Source organism: Hyperolius riggenbachi, chromosome 11 (assembly GCF_040937935.1).
Source record: "Hyperolius riggenbachi isolate aHypRig1 chromosome 11, aHypRig1.pri, whole genome shotgun sequence".
NCBI lineage: Eukaryota > Metazoa > Chordata > Amphibia > Anura > Hyperoliidae > Hyperolius > Hyperolius riggenbachi.
Genome location: NC_090656.1, coordinates 2,700,229 through 2,720,098, shown reverse-complemented (window position 1 = coordinate 2,720,098; position 19,870 = coordinate 2,700,229). Strand labels below are relative to the sequence as shown.

General features: G+C 48.8%; 1 protein-coding gene across 1 annotated transcript in view; it reads right to left on the bottom strand.

The window, feature by feature from the left end:
- Positions 1-209: 209 nt before the first annotated feature.
- Positions 210-19,870, bottom strand: part of LOC137537773 (CCR4-NOT transcription complex subunit 1-like) — a 96,958-nt gene continuing 77,297 nt past the window's right edge. Inside the window, exons 22-27 of the mRNA XM_068259735.1 lie at positions 18,798-18,971; positions 11,902-12,051; positions 11,639-11,810; positions 11,428-11,560; positions 7,445-7,579; positions 210-1,343 (exon numbers count right to left, since the gene is read on the bottom strand). Of these exons, the coding sequence (XP_068115836.1) occupies positions 1,289-1,343; positions 7,445-7,579; positions 11,428-11,560; positions 11,639-11,810; positions 11,902-12,051; positions 18,798-18,971 (819 nt within the window). The 3' untranslated portion in view covers positions 210-1,288. The remainder of the gene's footprint in view (positions 1,344-7,444; positions 7,580-11,427; positions 11,561-11,638; positions 11,811-11,901; positions 12,052-18,797; positions 18,972-19,870) is intronic.

The following is a 19,870-nucleotide window of genomic DNA, read 5'->3' as shown; positions in this document are numbered from 1 at the left end:
GTTTGCACATTTTCAATTTTTTCGCCATAGTGGTCCCTTAAACATTTAGCCATAGAGCAGGCATGGGCAAACTTGGCCCTCCAGCTGTTAAGGAACTACAAGTCCCACAATGCATTTGCCTTTATGAGTCATGACCGTGGCTGTAAGACTGCGGCAATGCATTGTGGGACTTGTAGTTCCTTAACAGCTGGAGGGCCAAGTTTGCCCATACCTGCCATAGACCCTGAACAAGCATGCAGAGGATTAGTCACTCTGAAGATCAGCAAGGCTGCCAGGCAACTGGTATTGTTTACAAGGAAATAAATATGGCAGCCTCCACATCACTCTCACCTCAGGTTCCCTTTAAAAGATTCAGAGGGTACAGCTCCGCCCATGCTGGACTAGTCATCATCACTACCTCCTGATCCAAACTTCCTGTCTTATCTGATGATTTAGGGCTAATTTTTTGCCCTTTTTTCAAGCGCAGCCGATTTTCAAAATCACCCTAAAAGCGCTTATGCAATGACTCCCTATGAGAGAGCTCACATCTGAGCGGGTTCGTTTCTGATCCACTCAGCAAAGCGATGCCTGTGCCATTTTCTGAGACAATATTGCTATAATGGAAGGTATAGGAAAAACACAAAACGATCACAAAACCGCTTTGTGCAGCGAATTTTTAAAAGTAAATACATTGTATTTATTATTTTCTAAGTCAAAGAGTTCACTTCCTGATTTGCGTCAGAGAGTAAATTTAAAAACCGCACTGGAAAAGCACTTTTACCAAAACCGCAGCGTGCAGCGGAGCACTGGGTGGGTAAATGCCGCACAAAATCGCAAAACAGTTGCATTTGCGATTACAATTTTAGATGTGAATGAGGCCTAACACAGAACAATACTGAACTGCCACGGTCTCGACAAGCTGGCATGTCAGTGAATAGCACAGTCCTTAAGAGACCTATCCAGGTGTGTAAACAACAGAGAACTGACATAAGACCGATTGCGGTCCCCTGCTCATCTCCATCGCACATCACTGCTTGCTATAGTGACACAAATAACCAAGGTCAAGAAAAAGCAAACATTGTTATGAATTCACAGTAGTTTCGCCAAACATTGGCTTGGTCAAGCAGAGAAACAAAATATCCAACTGGAAGTCCCGTTGACCCGGGAGGTTACGTCACACGATGATCGGCTGAAACACTCGGCCGCTGGAGGTGACAACAATGTTCTAAATGAGAACTCTGCACAGCGCTGATTCCGTGAGATTCTTCAGCCTGTTTCCATCGAGGAGGGCAATATTGGCACCTTTCATTCACTGCTTGGCCTGCCTATGCCCCATACAATACTGGAGCGCAGTCTGGAACAACCTGGAGAAATAAGGACAGGTCAAGAAAAGCACAGTAGACCTAATTCCCACTTTCCCACTGAAAGGTTAAAAAAACACAAAATGTTTGACTTACCTGGGGCTTCTGCCAGCCCCGTGCAGCCTTCCTGTCCCGCGCCGGACCTCCACGAACCTCCGTTCTCCCACCGCCAGCTAGTTTCATTTCCACACAACTGCGCCTGCGCGCACCAAGCCACACGTAGCTTTCTTTGTGCTCCCGCCCGCTACAGCGTCTTGCACTATTAGCACAGGATGCTATTGTGGGCTGGAACGCAAAGAAAGATACGTGTGGCTCGGGGCGTGCAGGCGCAATTGTCGTCGACTTACAAGTCAACGTTATGACCGAACCGAAAGTAGCTGGCAGCAGGAGAACGGAGGATCATGAAGGAACGGCACGGGACAGGAAGGCTGCAAGGGATGGGAGGACGGAGGATCATGGAGGACCAGCGTGGGAAAGGAATGCTGCACGGGGCTGGCGGCGGGAGAACGGAGGATCGTGGAGGACTGACACGGGACAGGAAGGGTGCATGGGGCTGGCAGCAGGGGAACGGAGGATCAGGGAGGACCGGCGGGAGACAGGAAGGCTGCACGGGGCTGGAGGCCGGAGAACGGAGGATCAGGGAGGACCGGCGCGGGATAGGAAGATTGCACGGGGCTGGCAGCGGGAGAACGGAGGATCAGAGAGGACCGGCGTGGGACAGGAATGGTGCAAGGGGCTGGAGGCCGGAGAACGGAGGATCAGAGAGGACCGGCGCGGGACAGGAAGGTTGCACGGGGCTGGCGGCGGGAGAACTGAGGATCAGGGAGGACCGGCGCGGGATAGGAAGGCTGCAAGGGGCTGGAGGCGGGAGAACGGAGGATCAGGGAGGACCGGCGCTGGACAGAAAGGGTGCACGGGGCTGGCGGTGGGAAAACGGAGGATCAGGGAGGACCAGCGCGGGACAGGAAGGCTGCACGGGGCTGGCGGCGGGAGAACGGAGGATCAGGGAGGACCAGCGCGGGACAGGAAGGCTGCACGGGGCTGGCGGCGGGAGAAAGGAGGATCAGGGAGGACCGGCGCGGGACAGGAAGGCTGCACGGGGCTGGCGGCGGGAGAACGGAGGATCAGGGAGGACCAGCGCAGGACAGGAAGGCTGCACGGGGCTAGCGGCGGGAGAACGGAGGATCAGGGAGGACCAGCGCGGGACAGGAAGGCTGCACGGGGCTGGCGGCGGGAGAACGGAGGATCAGGGAGGACCGGCGCTGGACAGAAAGGGTGCACGGGGCTGGCGGTGGGAAAACGGAGGATCAGGGAGGACCAGCGCGGGACAGGAAGGCTGCACGGGGCTGGCGGCGGGAGAACGGAGGATCAGGGAGGACCAGCGCGGGACAGGAAGGCTGCACGGGGCTGGCGGCGGGAGAAAGGAGGATCAGGGAGGACCGGCGCGGGACAGGAAGGCTGCACGGGGCTGGCGGCGGGAGAACGGAGGATCAGGGAGGACCAGCGCAGGACAGGAAGGCTGCACGGGGCTAGCGGCGGGAGAACGGAGGATCAGGGAGGACCAGCGCGGGACAGGAAGGCTGCACGGGCCTGGCGGTGGGAGAACGGAGGATCAGGGAGGACCAGCGCGGGACAGGAAGGCTGCACGGGGCTGGCGGCGGGAGAAAGGAGGATCAGGGAGGACCGGCGCGGGACAGGAAGGCTGCACGGGGCTGGCGGCGGGAGAACGGAGGATCAGGGAGGACCAGCGCAGGACAGGAAGGCTGCACGGGGCTAGCGGCGGGAGAACGGAGGATCAGGGAGGACCAGCGCGGGACAGGAAGGCTGCACGGGCCTGGCGGTGGGAGAACGGAGGATCAGGGAGGACCGGCGTGGGACAGGAAGGCTGCACGGGGCTGGCGGTGGGAGAACGGAGGATCAGGGAGGACCGGCGCTGGACAGGAAGGCTGCAAGGGGCTAGCAGAAGCCTCAGGTAAGTCAAACACTTTGTTTTTTTTTTACCTTTCAGTTCCGCTTTAAGGTTCCCACACATTTAGCGATGTATGGGTATATCGACCATGAGACAGATCTCTATCTGATCGCAGACACATCTGTTGCCTGTCCATACGATGGTGGCTGATTCACAGGCATCAGCCTTGTGCTGCCGCCTACCTGGCCACCCCCCAAGTGTAAATGACCCTCTCCCCCCAATGCACATGCACCTGTCCAGCTGCTGCTACTCCTGGCCGCCCCCCCCGCTGTCAACCCCAAGTGTCACCATGTGGCACGTGATCACATGGCACGTTTGACATCACACACACTTGCCTGGTGCCACTTGGGGGGGACAGCGACTGTGAGTGCGTCGCATTCAGTGGTCATCGCGATGTTGAACGGTATTTGCCACAAACTTGATAGAGCACTTTCTAACAAGATCTTCCATCATGTCCAATTTTAGCTTAGAAATCTGTTGTATCATTGATCTGGTGGATATGTTGCAGCACTGATTTTCATCCAATTCAATAAAATGATTGAATTGGATGGTTGACTGGGCCGCAATATAGGTAGGTGTGTGGCCACATTTACATAGGGTGGAATTCTAGACAAGCATCAAAAGAAGGCAGGAGTTGGCGCAGCACCAAGGAATCTACAAACTCAACTGGTCAGATACACATGTGGTGTATATGGAGTGTATGTATGAAAGATTACTGTTCACATCACATCTGATCTACAGTGGTTTGCAAAAGTATTCGGCCCCCTTGAAGTTTTCCACATTTTGTCACATTACTGCCACAAACATGAATCAATTTTATTGGAATTCCACGTGAAAGACCAATACAAAGTGGTGTACATGTGAGAAGTGGAACGAAAATCATACATCATTCCAAACATTTTTTACAAATAAATAACCATAAAGTGGGGTTTGCGTAATTATTCAGCCCCCTGAGTCAATACTTTGTAGAACCACCTTTTGCTGCAATTACAGCTGCCAGTCTTTTAGGGTATGTCTCTATCAGCTTTGCACATCTAGAGACTGAAATCCTTGCCCATTCTTCTTTGCAAAACAGCTCCAGCTCAGTCAGATTAGATGGACAGCGTTTGTGAACAGCAGTTTTCAGATCTTGCCACAGATTCTCGATTGGATTTAGATCTGGACTTTGACTGGGTCATTCTAACACATGGATATGTTTTGTTTTAAACCATTCCATTGTTGCCCTGGCTTTATGTTTAGGGTCATTGTCCTGCTGGAAGGTGAACCTCCGCCCCAGTCTCAAGTCTTTTGCAAACTCCAAGATTTTCTTCCAAGATTGCCCTGTATTTGGCTCCATCCATCTTCCCATCAACTCCGACCAGCTTCCCTGTCCCTGCTGAAGAGAAGCACCCCCCGAGCATGATGCTGCCACCACCATATTTGACAGTGGGGGTGGTGTGTTCAGAGTGATGTGCAGTGTTCGTTTTCCGCCACACATAGCGTTTTGCATTTTGGCCAAAAAGTTCCATTTTGGTATCATCTGACCAGAGCACCTTCATCTGACCAGAGGACTTCTTATTCTTTTCTGTTAACAATGGCTTTCTTCTTGCTACTCTTCCATAAAGGCCAACTTTGTACAGTGCAGGACTAATAGTTGTCCTATGGTCAGATTCCCCCACCTGAGCTGTAGATCTCTGCAGCTCGTCCAGAGTCACCATGGGCGTCTTGACTGCATTTCTGATCAGCGCTCTTCTTGTTCGGCCTGTGAGTTTAGGTGGACAGCCTTGTCTTGGTAGGTTTACAGTTGTGCCATACTCCTTCTATTTCTGAATGATCGCTTGAACAGTGCTCTGAACTTTGACTGGGCCATTCTAACACACGGATATGCTTTGTTTTAAACCATTCCATTGTTGCCCTGTTTAGGGTCGTTGTCCTGCTGGAAGGTGAACCTCCGCCCCAGTCTCAAGTCTTTTGCAGACTTCAAGAGGTTTTCTTCCAAGATTGCCCTGTATTTGGCTCCATCCATTTTCCCATCAACTCTGACCAGCTTCCCTGTCCCTGCTGAAGAGATGCACCCCCCGAGCATGCTGCTGCCACCACCATATTTGACAGTGGGGATGGTGTGTTCAGAGTGATGTGCAGTGTTAGTTTTCCGCCACACATAGCGTTTTGCATTTTGGCCAAAAAGTTCCATTTTGCTCTCATCTGACCAGAGCACCTTCTTCCACATGTTTGCTGTGTCCTCCACATAGCTTGTGGCAAACTGCAAACGGGACTTCTTATGCTTTTCTGTTAACAATGGCTTTCTTCTTGCCATTCTTCCATAAAGGCCAACTTTGTACAGTGCATGACTAATAGTTGTCCTCTGGACAGATTCCCCCACCTGAGCTGTAGATCTCTGCAGCTCGTCCAGAGTCACCATGGGCCTCTTGACTGCATTTCTAATCAGCGCTCTCCTTGTTTGGCCTGTGAGTTTAGGTGGATGGCCTTGTCTTGGTAGGTTTACAGTTGTGCCATACTCCTTCCATTTCTGAATGATCGCTTGAACAGTGCTCCGTGGGATGTTCAAGGCTTTGGAAATCTTTTTGTAGCCTAAGCCTAAATTTCTCAATAACTTTATCCCTGACCTGTCTGGTGTGTTCTTTGGACTTCAGGGTGTTGTTGCTCCCAATATTCTCTTAGACAACCTCTGAGGCCGTCACAGAGCAGCTGTATTTGTACTGACATTAGATTACACACAGGTGCACTCTATTTAGTCATTAGCACTCATCAGGCAATGTCTATGGGCAACTGACTGCACTCAGACCAAAGGGGGCCGAATAATTATGCACACCCCATATTGCAGTTATTTATTTGTAAAACATGTTTGGAATCATGTATGATTTTCATTCCACTTCTCACGTGTACACCACTTTGTATTGGTCTTTCACATGGAATTCCAATAAGATTGATTCATGTTTGTGGCAGTAATATGACAAAATGTAGAAAACTTCAAAGGGGGGCCGAATACTTTTGCAAACCACTGTATAAAGTTACATTTGAGCTCTGGAGTTATCCTGGAGCCTCTGGAATTACTCTGAAGGTAATTTTAGATCAGCATAACATGTTTGTTACATTGCAGTTCCACCTTTATCTTGTTCTAAACAGTTTTATCTGGTTTTGAAAGCCGAAAACCATACTGTCCATTGCCTGTGCACGAGGTGTCCACGCTTGGCTGTGTTGCATTGCGCAGAAGCAGATATCATAGGCTTGTACTGTGATCATGGACCTATGACAGCGACCGTATATGTGCTTGCGTGTGTTATGGTTTAGGGAGTATAATTGGGTTTGGAAAACGCCTGGACTCCGGGACTTTTCTGCTGAGACCAACAGACATGATGGATTGTGTTGCTAGGTGTTTTCCCCTACGGAGGATTGACGGAGTCCCCTCTTCCTTGGGTGATGTTGCTACAACACTTGGTAAATAATGTTGTTGCATGGTTACTCATAATTACTAGCCCTTAAACTATGATCCTGCAAACATTTATAATAGAATTATAGAACAATAAATACTATTATTGTTTGAATTATTCAGTTTTGCCTATATTTCTTTTTAACCTACTATAAGTAGTGTGCGCTTTGTAGCAAGGTTTAAAAACCCCGATGCTTTGGGGCAAAACAACTGGCAAGAAGGGTTGTACTTGTGCAGTGGATGGACACACACCTGGCCACTGTCCAACAGCCATTTCACATCTTCTCCTGCTTCTACTGCTTTCTCGCTTCCACAGTCAGTGCGAGAGGCTCCTTCTCTGGACAGCTTTGAAGGGACTCTGAGCGGTATGGTTTAGAGTTAGAAGACCGTGCATGCGCAGACCTGTCATGCCGGCCGGCGTGATGACGACGAGGGTGTCGCCGGTAATGGGAGTCGCCGGCAGGACATGGAGAGGAGCCAGGAGGAGACCGGGGGACCTCGCGGCCTAAGGTGGGCTGGAGGAGGCCCCAGGTAAGTGAAATTTTAGATTCTAGCTACTGCTCAGGGTCCCTTTAAGAAAAGGCTAAAGACCCACCTCTGAGACTGCATAACGAAGGGTATCAGTGCTTTTAGTCCCCAGGGAGAAAAGCGCTATAAAAATATTATTATTATTCTCTTAGAAGTGGGAAAGAGAGAAACACTCACCTCTCAATCTCCGGAGCGCAGCGTACAAACTGGTGGTTCCAGAAGTTGAAGGTCGGGTTCCTAATCAGCTCCACAAAGGTGACGATAACACCCCAGGGATGTGGCCTGTTTGCAATCAACCGCTCCAGCAGAACTCTGCAATCCAGACAAAGGTTTGATTTGTTAATAGCGCATCATGGACACATTCCACGGCAAATATACCATCGGTTTCACAAGGAACTCCAGTCAAAGAACGGGAGCACATGGCTGAGACACGGGAGCTGCTGGGGACAACAGTGGCAGGAAAGTTGGGCGCCCCATAGAGGCCCATGTAAATACCTACAGATAGCGAAGATGCACGCTTTATGTAGCTGCAGATTGCAAAATTGGTGCGCCGTATCAGTTATGTATAGAGTGCATGGGGGGGCCCCATTGTAAAACTTGCATCGGGGCCCACAGCTTTTTAGCTACACCACTGGTCCTCACCAAGAAATGAACGGACACGTTTTCAAAACCTGAACGGAAGGTCCGGATCTGCTGCATTTTCACGCAACGGATCAGGACCCCGGATACACGGAGGGGTAGTGGCAGGCAATGGGAAAACGGATCCCCCTCTACACAGGCAGATTTGGACACAGAAACGGATCAGTTTCTGTATCACAACCTGGGGGTGGAGGGGTGGAGAGAAGGCCGCCATGCTCGAGGGTGATAGCAGCCAGGACGGGGGTGGCAGCGGTTGGCAGGGAGGGGGAACGTCCCCCCTGCCTCACCTGGGTCCCCCGTCCTGGCTACCCCTCCAGCTACTTTGCACAAAGTAATTAAAATGTTGCTATGCGGCGAGCGGGGAGCTTACCTTCCTTACTTCCTCCGCTCGCTGAGTCGCTTCCTGCAATGCCGCCCTCCAAAGTATAGATGGCGGCATTGCAGGTGCTGATGTGGCGCGCAGAGGAAATAAAGAAGGTAAGCTCCCCGCTCGCCGCATAGCAACATTTTAATTACTTTGTGCAGAGTAGCTGGAGGGGTAGTGGAACGGTACAGCCAGGGGGGGGGGACATCCCCGCTGACCGCTGTCACCCCCGTCCTGGCTGCTATCACCCTCCAGCATAGCGGCCTCCTCCTGGGCATACGTTTCCACGGACTGGAAACGTATGCACCAAAATAGCACAAAAAGTAAAAACGGAGGGGAAAAAAAACAAAAACAAACCGGATCCGTTTCAACTGGATCCGATCTGTCATGGACCTAGTGTGGAGCTAGATTTCTTGTAATTATTATTATTTGGGATTTATGTACAGTATATATACATTTCTATATAGAAGAAGCTGTTATTGCATCTCAAACCAAAAAGTTTATTTCTGGAGTTTCTAACTCATCATAAATACCATATTACAGCAGAGTTTCAGTTATCCGGCAACAATGGGGATCGGCTGATGCTGGATAAGTGGGCTTTCTGGTTACTTGAGACTCAGTGATAAAAATAGGCCCAGCCAATACACCACTATACCCCACTCCATATACATACCATGATCTCTGTATTTAATGTTAAAATATAGTAACTGAAAGTATATTACCTTTGGGGAGCCATGGAACCCAATCTTTAAAGGAAACCTTAACCAAGAGGGATATGGATGTTTCCGTTTAAACAATACCAGTTGCCTTGCAGTCCTGCTGATCTCTTTGGCTGCAGTAGTGTATGAATCACACACCAGAAACAAGCATGCAGCTAATCCAGTCTGACTTCAGTCAGAGCACCTGATCTGCATGCTTGTTCAGGGGCTGTGGCTGAAAGTATTAGAGACACAGGGTCAGCAGGAGAGCCAGGCAACAGGTATTATTTTAAAAGGAAAAATCCGTATCCTTCTCCGTTTAGGTTCCCTTTAAGCACAGCAGAGCCCACAAACAGCCCAAGAAGCTGGCCTCGCCACTGTGAGTGCTGCTGGTGATTTCTGCTGGTTGGATGAGACTGCTGGTTCGTTCCTGATAACTGGGATTCTACTGTATTTCCTATTAATGGGTACGAAAGGGGTTGAGGCACCCAAGGATATATAAAACTAAGTGAAAGCAACTAAAATGAAAAAGGAGAGGTGGCTTGCCCCAATAATGACAACTTCATATAACAATGAACTGTATTGTGCACTGACTACGCGTTTCGTGGAACAGAATCCACTTCTTCAGGACAAATACAGTGCCAATGTAAGAGTTCAGCCAGACAAAAGGCTATCCCTCTCTATTTAATGCAGGACACAGTAAATGAGTCACACACCACTTGTGAGGTGCAGAAGCAATAGTGTAATCCAAGAAATTCCAGAGGGTCCACACACTCTTAAGTACCAAATCCTGTTTTATTCAATACTCGTAACACACAACCATTCCACAACCAACAAATTGTTTCGGGGCCCCGAGGGCTCCCCTTTGTCAAGGCAACAGTCCAGAATGGTAACAATGTGCAAAATGCTGAGAGTGGGTGAAATATAAGCAGTCCCATATTGCATAACCACACCCATAACATTCAAAATTGCCACTTAATTAACATAACTAACATATGTAAACACTGCCATACATACAGAGCATAGGCACCATCAACAAGATCAAATAATTAGTACAGTACACCTTGGAACTGTGATGCACTTCATCATCCCGCTGTGATGCCAGTGCGTGCCACCCCTGTGCATAATATCCCACGATCCACCCTGCCAAACGCCTGGTACCAGCCGTTAGGGCAGAAATTCCGCCTCTGCATCGCCGTAAATAGCACCGAGCAAAAGCGAGAGAACTCACCCTCAGCATTTTGCACATTGGCCTCATTTCTGGTAGGGTTATCAAACAAAATACCTCATGTGAGGTAATTTACCTCATGAGGTAACGACATTTAGCAATTCTGGTAGGTTTTATAATTGCAGTATTTGTATAGCGCCTTTCTCCTGTCGGACTCAAAGCGCTTGTTTTAGTCATGTTTTACCTCATGAGGTAAATTATGAGGTAATAATAGCTATTCTCATAGAAATTAGGGGGCATGTTAGCACATCATTTATCGATCAGTTTAAGACCTGCCTGTACCTGGAGGTAAAGTCCATTTGTATGCATTTTGCGGTTTTTAGTGGAGTTCCTATTCAGGCTGTGTAATAGAAAAGAATACTAGTACTCCAAATATTTAAAAAAAAAAATTTTTATAAGTGCTGCCTATAAACATACTATTCATAGGTTTCTACATAATCAAATACACCTCCCCCCTCAAAAATAAACATCTTCCAAAGACTATCCGAATTTATGAAAGACAATTAAAAACTACTATTATTTATTTACTGCAGGCTTACCGCTGAAATACCTCATGTCTTACCTCACTTTATGCATTTACCTCATGTTTTACCTCATGTTCGGAAATGGAGAAAAATATTTCAAAACTGCTAAAAAATGAGGTATTTTACCTACAAAAAAATATTTACCTCACATAGCTGCCAGAATTGAGGCCATTTGTTACCATTCTGTACTGTTGCCTTGACAAAGGGGAGTCCTCGGGACCCCGAAACGGTTCTCTATTTAATAGGTGCATATGATTGTCTCTCTGTACAACAATCTTGCTATAACGGTGGCGTAGTGGTTAGCTCTCTCGCCTTGCAGCGCTGGGTCCCTGGTTCGAATCCCAGCGAGGGCACTATCTGCAAAGAGTTTGTATGTTCTCTCCGTGTCTGTGTGGGTTTCCTCCGGGTACTCCGGTTTCCTCCCACATTCCATAAACATACGGATAAGTAAATTGGCTTCCCCTAAAATTGGCCCTAGACTACAGTACTTACACTACATAATTTTGACATATGGCAATGGTAGGGATTAGATTGTGAGCTCCTTTGAGGGACAGTTAGTGACAAGACAATATATATACATTGTACAGCGCTGCGTAATATGTCGGCGCTATATAAATACTAAATAATAATAATAACTATTGCATGGGAACTTCCAATCTCATACAAACACAGTATTGCCTCAAGTGCAGACACACAGGCAGCCTAACCTGGCGATCTGCTCTCGGATGGCCTCTGTGTTGGCCACAGTGAAGAGATGCAGCATGATGCAGCAGAAGTAGTGGGTGTGGCTGTTGGGGTAGCGCAGCTGATTGGTGATGGCGTTCAGGAAGATGTAGCGCCCTGTGCAGGAGGAAACACACGTCAACTATGAAGACACTGGCAGCCATAACAAAGGTGAAGGCATCGCACAATTATCACCTTCAGTGTCCAGGTCCACCAACAAGTACTGGAAGACGTCCATGTAGGCAGAGTGGGTGACGGTGCTCATTGAGGGTGTGCTGCCTTTGTTGTGGTTGTGCAGTGTGCCCACGTAAATGACTAAAGCATTCATTAGTTGTATGCTGTACCTCTTCCCAGGCTCGTCACATATCTACAAAGGAAACATCAGAAAAAAAATTACTTTGACTAAAAGTCTAAACAGCCCTCAAAACATCAACCCACACTGTGCTTCCTGCACTGACCTGCAGATTACCACGGAGATCTGGCAGGAAGGTGACGGGGGAGCGAGTCTTCAGGTAGGAGTCCAAGTGTCTCTTGAAGTGAGGAGGCATCACTCTGGTGAAGTCTGTGAGGATTCTGGGAGTGATATTAACCTCACTAAGCTTGTCCATCTGTAAGAGGAGAAGCTATGAGAGCCATGTCTCTGTCACCCCACATTCTCACAAGCCATGGTCGGTGTGCTAAGGTGACCAAACATCACTCAATGTACCACCATAACAACCGTTAGATAAATTCAGATTCGATTAGAAAGGGATCTATTGCCTGCCCATACACTGCTGGAGCATACCTGGAGATCTGGGTGGAGCGGGTCTGGGATCTTCATGCTGTGAAGGTGGGCATACCTGGAGATCTGGGTGGAGCGGGTCTGGGATCTTCATGCTGTGAAGGTGGGCATACCTGGAGATCTGGGTGGAGCGGGTCTGGGATCTTCATGCTGTGAGGGTGGGCATACCTGGAGATCTGGGTGGAGCGGGTCTGGGATCTTCATGCTGTGAGGGTGGGCATACCTGGAGATCTGGGTGGAGCGGGTCTGGGATCTTCATGCTGTGAGGGTGGGCATACCTGGAGATCTGGGTACAGCGGGTCTGGGATCTTCATGCTGTAAGGGTGGGCATACCTGGAGATCTGGGTGGAGCGGGTCTGGGATCTTCCTGCTGTGAGGGTGGGCATACCTGGAGATCTGGGTGGAGCGGGTCTGGAATCTTGATGTTCTGAGGGTGGGCATACCTGGAGATCTGGGTGGAGCGGGTCTGGGATCTTCATGCTGTGAGGGTGGGCATACCTGGAGATCTGGGTGGAGCGGGACTGGGATCTTCATGCTGTGAGGGTGGGCATACCTGGAGATCTGGGTGGAGCGGGTCTGGGATCTTCATGTTCTGAGGGTGGGCATACCTGGAGATCTGGGTGGAGCGGGACTGGGATCTTCATGCTGTGAGGGTGGGCATACCTGGAGATCTGGGTGGAGCGGGTCTGGGATCTTCATGTTCTGAGGGTGGGCATACCTGGAGATCTGGGTGGAGCGGGTCTGGGATCTTCATGCTGTGAGGGTGGGCATACCTGGAGATCTGGGTGGAGCGGGTCTGGGATCTTCATGTTCTGAGGGTGGGCATACCTGGAGATCTGGGTGGAGCGGGTCTGGGATCTTCATGCTGTGAGGGTGGGCATACCTGGAGATCTGGGTGGAGCGGGTCTGGGATCTTCATGCTGTGAGGGTGGGCATACCTGGAGATCTGGGTGGAGTGGGTCTGGGATCTTCATGCTGTGAGGGTGGGCATACCTGGAGATCTGGGTGGAGCGGGTCTGGGATCTTCATGTTCTGAGGGTGGGCACACCTGGAGGTCTGGGTGGAGCGGGTCTGGGATCTTCATGTTCTGAGGGTGGGCATACCTGGAGATCTGGGTGGAGTGGGTCTGGGATCTTGATGTTCTGAGGGTGGGCATACCTGGAGATCTGGGTGGAGCGGGTCTGGGATCTTCATGCTGTGAGGGTGGGCATACCTGGAGATCTAGGTGGAGTGGGTCTGGGATCTTGATGTTCTGAGGGTGGGCATACCTGGAGATCTGGGTGGAGCGGGTCTGGGATCTTCATGCTGTGAGGGTGGGCATACCTGGAGATCTGGGTGGAGTGGATCTGGGATCTTCATGCTGAGGGTGGGCATACCTGGAGATCTGGGTGGAGTGGGTCTGGGATCTTCATGTTATGAGGGTGGGCATACCTGGAGATCTGGGTGGAGCGGGTCTGGGATCTTCATGTTCTGAGGGTGGGCATACCTGGAGATCTGGGTGGAGCAGGTCTCAGATCTTCATGCTATGAGGATGGGTGTGATGATATATGTGGTGATGATGATATGTACAGTAATATGCAGAACATGGGTACCGTTTTTTTATTAGTATCTAAAGTAGCCTCCATCTTGTGTGTCTACTTCACATGTGTGGGGCTATGAAATATTGTGGTGTCGCCTGGAAATAGTACATTTGCATCTGAAGGTGAATTCTTGTGAACAGCAGAGCAGGAACTGCTAAATTAACTTGCTAGCTTCGGGCAAGGAAATGGCTCATTTGGCCACTAGCCAGTCATGTCCTCACCTTTGATCTGCTGTGAAATACTGTATCAGATGTGTACTATTGTCACCTGGCTCAAAGAAGCTGCTAATGTGAGTTCCTTATGTAATTAGATAATGACCCCTCTTTTGTCCGGCACCCTGCAAAGGTGTTGCATTGCTTTGAACTCTGTATTCATGTAAACAGTTACCGTATATACTCGAATAAAGTCGACCCCGTGTATAAGTCGACCCCCAAACTTTGACCGTCACAAAGGTGGATTTTTCCAATTATTCAAGTATAAGTCTATAGGTAAGTCTATAGGTAAGCCAGCCAGGTATGTGCCTCCAGTATAGGTAGCCAGCATAGGTAGGCAGCCAGGTATAGTTGCCCCAGTATAGGAAGGTAGCCAGTATAGTTGCCAGTAGCATAGGTAGGTAGCCAGTATAGTTGCTAGTAGCATAGGTAGGTAGCCAGTTTAGCTGCCATTAGCATAGGTAGGTAGCCAGTATAGTTGCCAGTAGCATAGGTAGGTAGCCAGTATAGTTGCCAGTAGCATAGGTAGGTAGCCAGTATAGTTGCCAGTAGCATAGGTAGGTAGCCAGTACAGTTGCCCCCACGTATAGGCTGCAACGGTGGGGAGAGCGGGCATGGAGGCAAACATCTCAGGGCTAACAGGAAACTCTGGAATTTACATATGACAGCCTGCTGGAAGTGTGTCAAGTGTTTTGAAGTCCTTTTGATACAATTTTACCTGTGGAAATTAGATCTATGGGAGATGGGAAATCTCTGAAAAATCTAAAGTGGGACAGGAAAAACCTTTGAACTTTGTATATCAAAGGATATGACAAGCATTTTGGGCAAACCTTCGGAGGCAGGTTGGACTTGTACCCCCAGGCCCCAAATGGGCCTATAAGAACCCGCACAGGTCCTTCACAACTCGTAGTTCTTTGGAGATAGCAACGACGCTAGGACAACCTGGTTCCTGACCAGACCGCGTGCTCCACGCAAACAATGCTCTGTTTATGCTGGTAACGTTTATTCCCATTTTATTTTATGCAAACTGTCTTGTGGTGTATCTTTGTAACTTTTATTTTGTAATTTTTACTTTGTTTTTTGTAAATCTTGTGTATATATTATTTTCTGCATTGTTCCACTCTTTTCTGGAATATTAAATCGTTATTTAATAAGTTTGACTTCTGCTGTACTAAGCCAACTCTCCTAGTCTAGAGAGACTGCAGTGTAATTTACGTTACAAATTCAGTGCCTGATTGTGCCTTGCTACTGTACGATTGTGCTGTGTGCGTGGCGTTCCCGTATTCGGCCTAAAGCGCAAAGCTGACCTGAATAAGAAAACGCGGACTGTGTGCAGATCACTCGACAGCAGAGTGGGAATCGTGGAAGGGTCTAGCAGCAGCTAGTGGAGGCAGTGAGAAGTGCTTTGAGGGGCGGCAGCCTTGTTGTAGCTTGACTAAGGCTGCTTCCCTCTTGATCTGGTCAAACCCACAGTCGGGAACCGTATCTGCAGGCTTGCTGCGGGGGCCACTTCCTGACATAATTGGTGGCAGTGGTGGGATCGTTTAGTACATTAGTACGCAGTTTAGCTCGCTATTCTGAGTACTAAAGGCTGGAAGCTTGCTAGAAGCGACTAGCTTACAGAAATCTTCTCAGTGCAGAATCTATATACTTTTTTTTCACAAGGATACACACTTGGCATTTTGCTTCCCCTCCCCCTTTTTTAATTTTATTTGTCAATACGATGGCTCAGAAAGCATCCAGCTATGCAAGACCAAGCAAAGAGATGCTAATCAACCTGTGTGAGTACAGAGGCATCGAGACGGCGAGCGGCCAGACTAAGGAGCAGTTAGTTAGTGCCCTCGAGGAGTATGATGAGGCAGAGCAAGCCCGTGCTCCAACGCCAGCAGATGCAGCTCACAACACATCGGAGGAGGAATCGCTCACGCCACAGGATGCGAGTGGAAACAATGTCCTGGATGATCCACCAAATATGGAGATGACATCTCTGGAAGCTGATCTACAGCTACTAGGTTCGGCTGATCCCGAACTGCGCCTAAAGCTGATCCTGGAACAACGGCAAGCAGAGAGGGAAAATCGGCAAGCAGAAAAGGAACGGCAACACCAGCTGGAGCTGGCTAATCTTCAGCAGCAGAACCGGTCTGCTGGACCCGCAGAACGCGAAGGTGAGCGAGTCCACAGAATCCCCCTGGATAAGTTCCCTGCTATGGACAAGGACTCTGACATAGACACTTTCCTACAGGGGTTTGAAAGGACTTCTCGGCAGTATGGGGTGCCCCGAGAGCAGTGGGCAAGGTATCTCACACCAGGGCTGAGAGGCAAGGCCCTGGAGGCGTTTGTGAGTCTCCCCCAGGAGGAAGAAGTGGACTTTGAGGCAATTAAGCAAGTCATCATTACGCGATACCACCTCACACCAGAGGTGTATCGCAAACGTTTCAGTATCTAAGGTAGCCTCCATCTTGTGTGTCTACTTCACGTGGGGGGCTATGAAATATTGTGGTGTCGCCTGGAAATAGTACATTTGCATCTGAAGGTGAATTCTTGTGAACAGCAGAGCAGGAACTGCTAAACTGACTTGCTAGCTTCAGGCAAGGAAACGGCTCATTAGGCCACTAGCCAGTCATATGCCCTCACCTTGATCTGCTGTGAAATACTGTCTCAGATGTGTACTATTGTCACCTTGCTCAAAGAAGATGCTACTGTGAGTTCCTTATGTAATTAGATAATGACCCCTCTTTTGTCCAGCATCCTGCAAAGGTGTTGCATTGCTTTGAACTCTGTATTCATGTAAACAGTTACCTGTTGACCAACTATACAATCTGGGAACTTCAAAGGGCTAACAGGAAACTCTGGAATTTACATATGACAGCCTGCTGGAAGTGTTTTGAAATCCTTTTGATACAATTTTACCTGTGGAAATTAGTTCTATGGGAGATGGGAAATCTCTGAAAGATTAAAAGTGGGACAAGAAAAACCTTTGAAGTTTGCAAATCACAGGATAAGACAAGCATTCTGGGCAAACCTTCGGAGGCAGGTTGGACTTCTACCCCCAGGCCCCAAATGGGCCTATAAGAACCCGCACATGTCCTTCACAACTCGTAGTTCTTTGGAGATAGCAACGACGCTAGGACTAACCTGGTTCCCGACCAGACCGCGTGCTCCACGCAAACAACGCTCTGTTTATGCTGGTAAAATTTATTCCCGTTTTATTTTATGCAAACTGTCTTGTGGTGTCTCTTTGTAACTTTTATCTTTGTAACTTTTATTTTATAATTTTTACGTTGTTTTTTGTAAATCTTGTGTATATATTATTTTCTGCATTGTTCCACTCTTTTCTGGAATATTAAATCGTTATTTAATAAGTTTGACTTCTGCTGTACTAAGCCAACTCTCATAGCCTAGAAAGACTGCAGTGTAATTTACATTACAAATTCAGTGCCTGATTGTGCCTTGCTACTGTACGATTGTGCTGTGTGCGTGGCGTTCCCGTATTCGGCCTAAAGCGCAAAGCTGACCTGAATACGAAAACGCGGACTGCGTGCAGATCACTCGACAGCAGAGTGGGAATCGTGAAAGTGTCTAGCAGCAGCTAGTGGAGGCAGTGAGAAGTGCTTTGAGGGGCGACAGCCTTGTTGTAGCTTGACTAAGGCTGCTTCCCTCTCGATCTGGTCAAATCCGCAGTCGGGAACCGTATCTGCAGGCTTGCCACGGGGTCAGTTCCTGACAATGGGCATACCTGGAGATCTGGGTGTAGCGGGTCTGTGATCTTCATGCTGTGAGGATGGGCATACCTGGAGATCTGGGTGGAGTGAGTCTGGGATCTTCATGTTGTGAGGGTGGGCATACCTGAAGATCTGGGTGGAGCGGGTCTGGGATCTTCATGCTGTGAGGGTGGGCATACCTGGAGATCTGGGTGGAGCGGGTCTGGGATGTTCATGCTGTGAGGGTGGGCATACCTGGAGATCTGGGTGGAGCGGGTCTGGGATCTTCATGCTGTGAGGGTGGGCATACCTGGAAATCTGGGTGGAGCGGGTCTGGGATCTTCATGCTATGAGGGTGAGTATACCTGGAGATCTGGATGGATCGGGTCTGGGATCTACATGTTGTAAAGATGGGCATACCTAGCGATCTGGATGGATCGGGTCTGGGATCTTCATGCTGTGAGGGTGGGCATACCTGGAGATCTGGATGGATCGGGTCTGGGATCATCATGCTGTGAGGGTGGGCATACCTAGAGATCTGGGTACAGCGGGTCTGGGATCTTCATGCTGTGAGGGTGGGCATACCTGGAGATCTGGGTGGAGCGGGTCTGGGATCTTCATGCTGTGAGGGTGGGCATACCTGGAAATCTGGGTGGAGCGGGTCTGGGATCTTCATGCTATGAGGGTGAGTATACCTGGAGATCTGGATGGATCGGGTCTGGGATCTACATGTTGTAAAGATGGGCATACCTAGCGATCTGGATGGATCGGGTCTGGGATCTTCATGCTGTGAGGGTGGGCATACCTGGAGATCTGGATGGATCGGGTCTGGGATCATCATGCTGTGAGGGTGGGCATACCTAGAGATCTGGGTACAGCGGGTCTGGGATCTTCATGCTGTGAGGGTGGGCATACCTGGAGATCTGGGTACAGCGGGTCTGGGATCTACATGTTGTAAAGATGGGCATACCTAGCGATCTGGATGGATCGGGTCTGGGATCTTCATGCTGTGAGGGTGGGCATACCTGGAGATCTGGGTGCAGCGGGTCTGGGATCTTCATGCTGTGAGGGTGGGCATACCTGGAGATCTGGGTGCAGCGGGTCTGGGATCTTCATGCTGTGAGGGTGGGCACTGAGTATCAGATTCCTCAGCTGGATGCAGTGGAGAGGAATGACGTCACAGAAACCGTAGTAGTAATCACACAGGAACTCTGGGAAGTCATGCAGCAAAACCAGAAGGACGCGCAAAGTGCCCTGTACAATACAGATCACACCATACACCTGATCTATTAACCTTCTAGGAGACGAATGACATGTACAGTGCAATTATGTTTAATAAACACAATCTAAAAATGAAAACTGTGCAAAAATGTTAAGGTGATGTTGACCTCAAACTTAAAGGACCCCCGAGGTGACATGTGACATGATGAGATAGACATGTGTATGTACAGTGCCTAGCACACAAATAACTAGGCTGTGTTCCTTTTTTTCTTTCTCTGCCTGAAAGAGTTAAATATCAGGTATGTAAGTGGCTGACTCAGTTCTGACAGGAAGTGACTACAGTGTGACCCTCACTGATAAGAAATTCCAACTATATAACAGTTTCCTAGCAGACAATGGCTTCTGAGAGCAAGAAAGAGATAAAAATGGAAATTTCTTATCAGCGAGGGTCACACTGTAGTCACTTCCTGTCTTCTCCTAAAATGACTTTTTAAGATATCACACAGTTTTATTTTATGTTTAAATCTACTTTTTAAGTTTATACTGTTTTATTGTTTTTGCTCAATGACTCATTCATTGAAGTATGTCAAAGTTAAAATCTGTGAACTATTGACCCTTTTTTATTTCTTTTCTGCTCTCAGAAGCCATTTTCTGCTAGGAAAGTGTGTTATAGTTGGAATTTCTTATCAGTGAGGGTCACACTGTAGTCACTTCCTGTCTGAGTCAGGAATGAGTCAGCCACTTACATACCTGATATTTAACTCTTTCAGGCAGAGAAAGAAAAAAAGGAACACAGCCTAGTTATTTGTGTGCTAGGCACTGTACATACACATGTCTATCTCACCATGTCACCTCGGGTATACTTTAAAGGGAACCTGAAGCGAGAGGTATATGGAGGCTGCCATATTTATTTCCTCTTAACAAAAACCTGT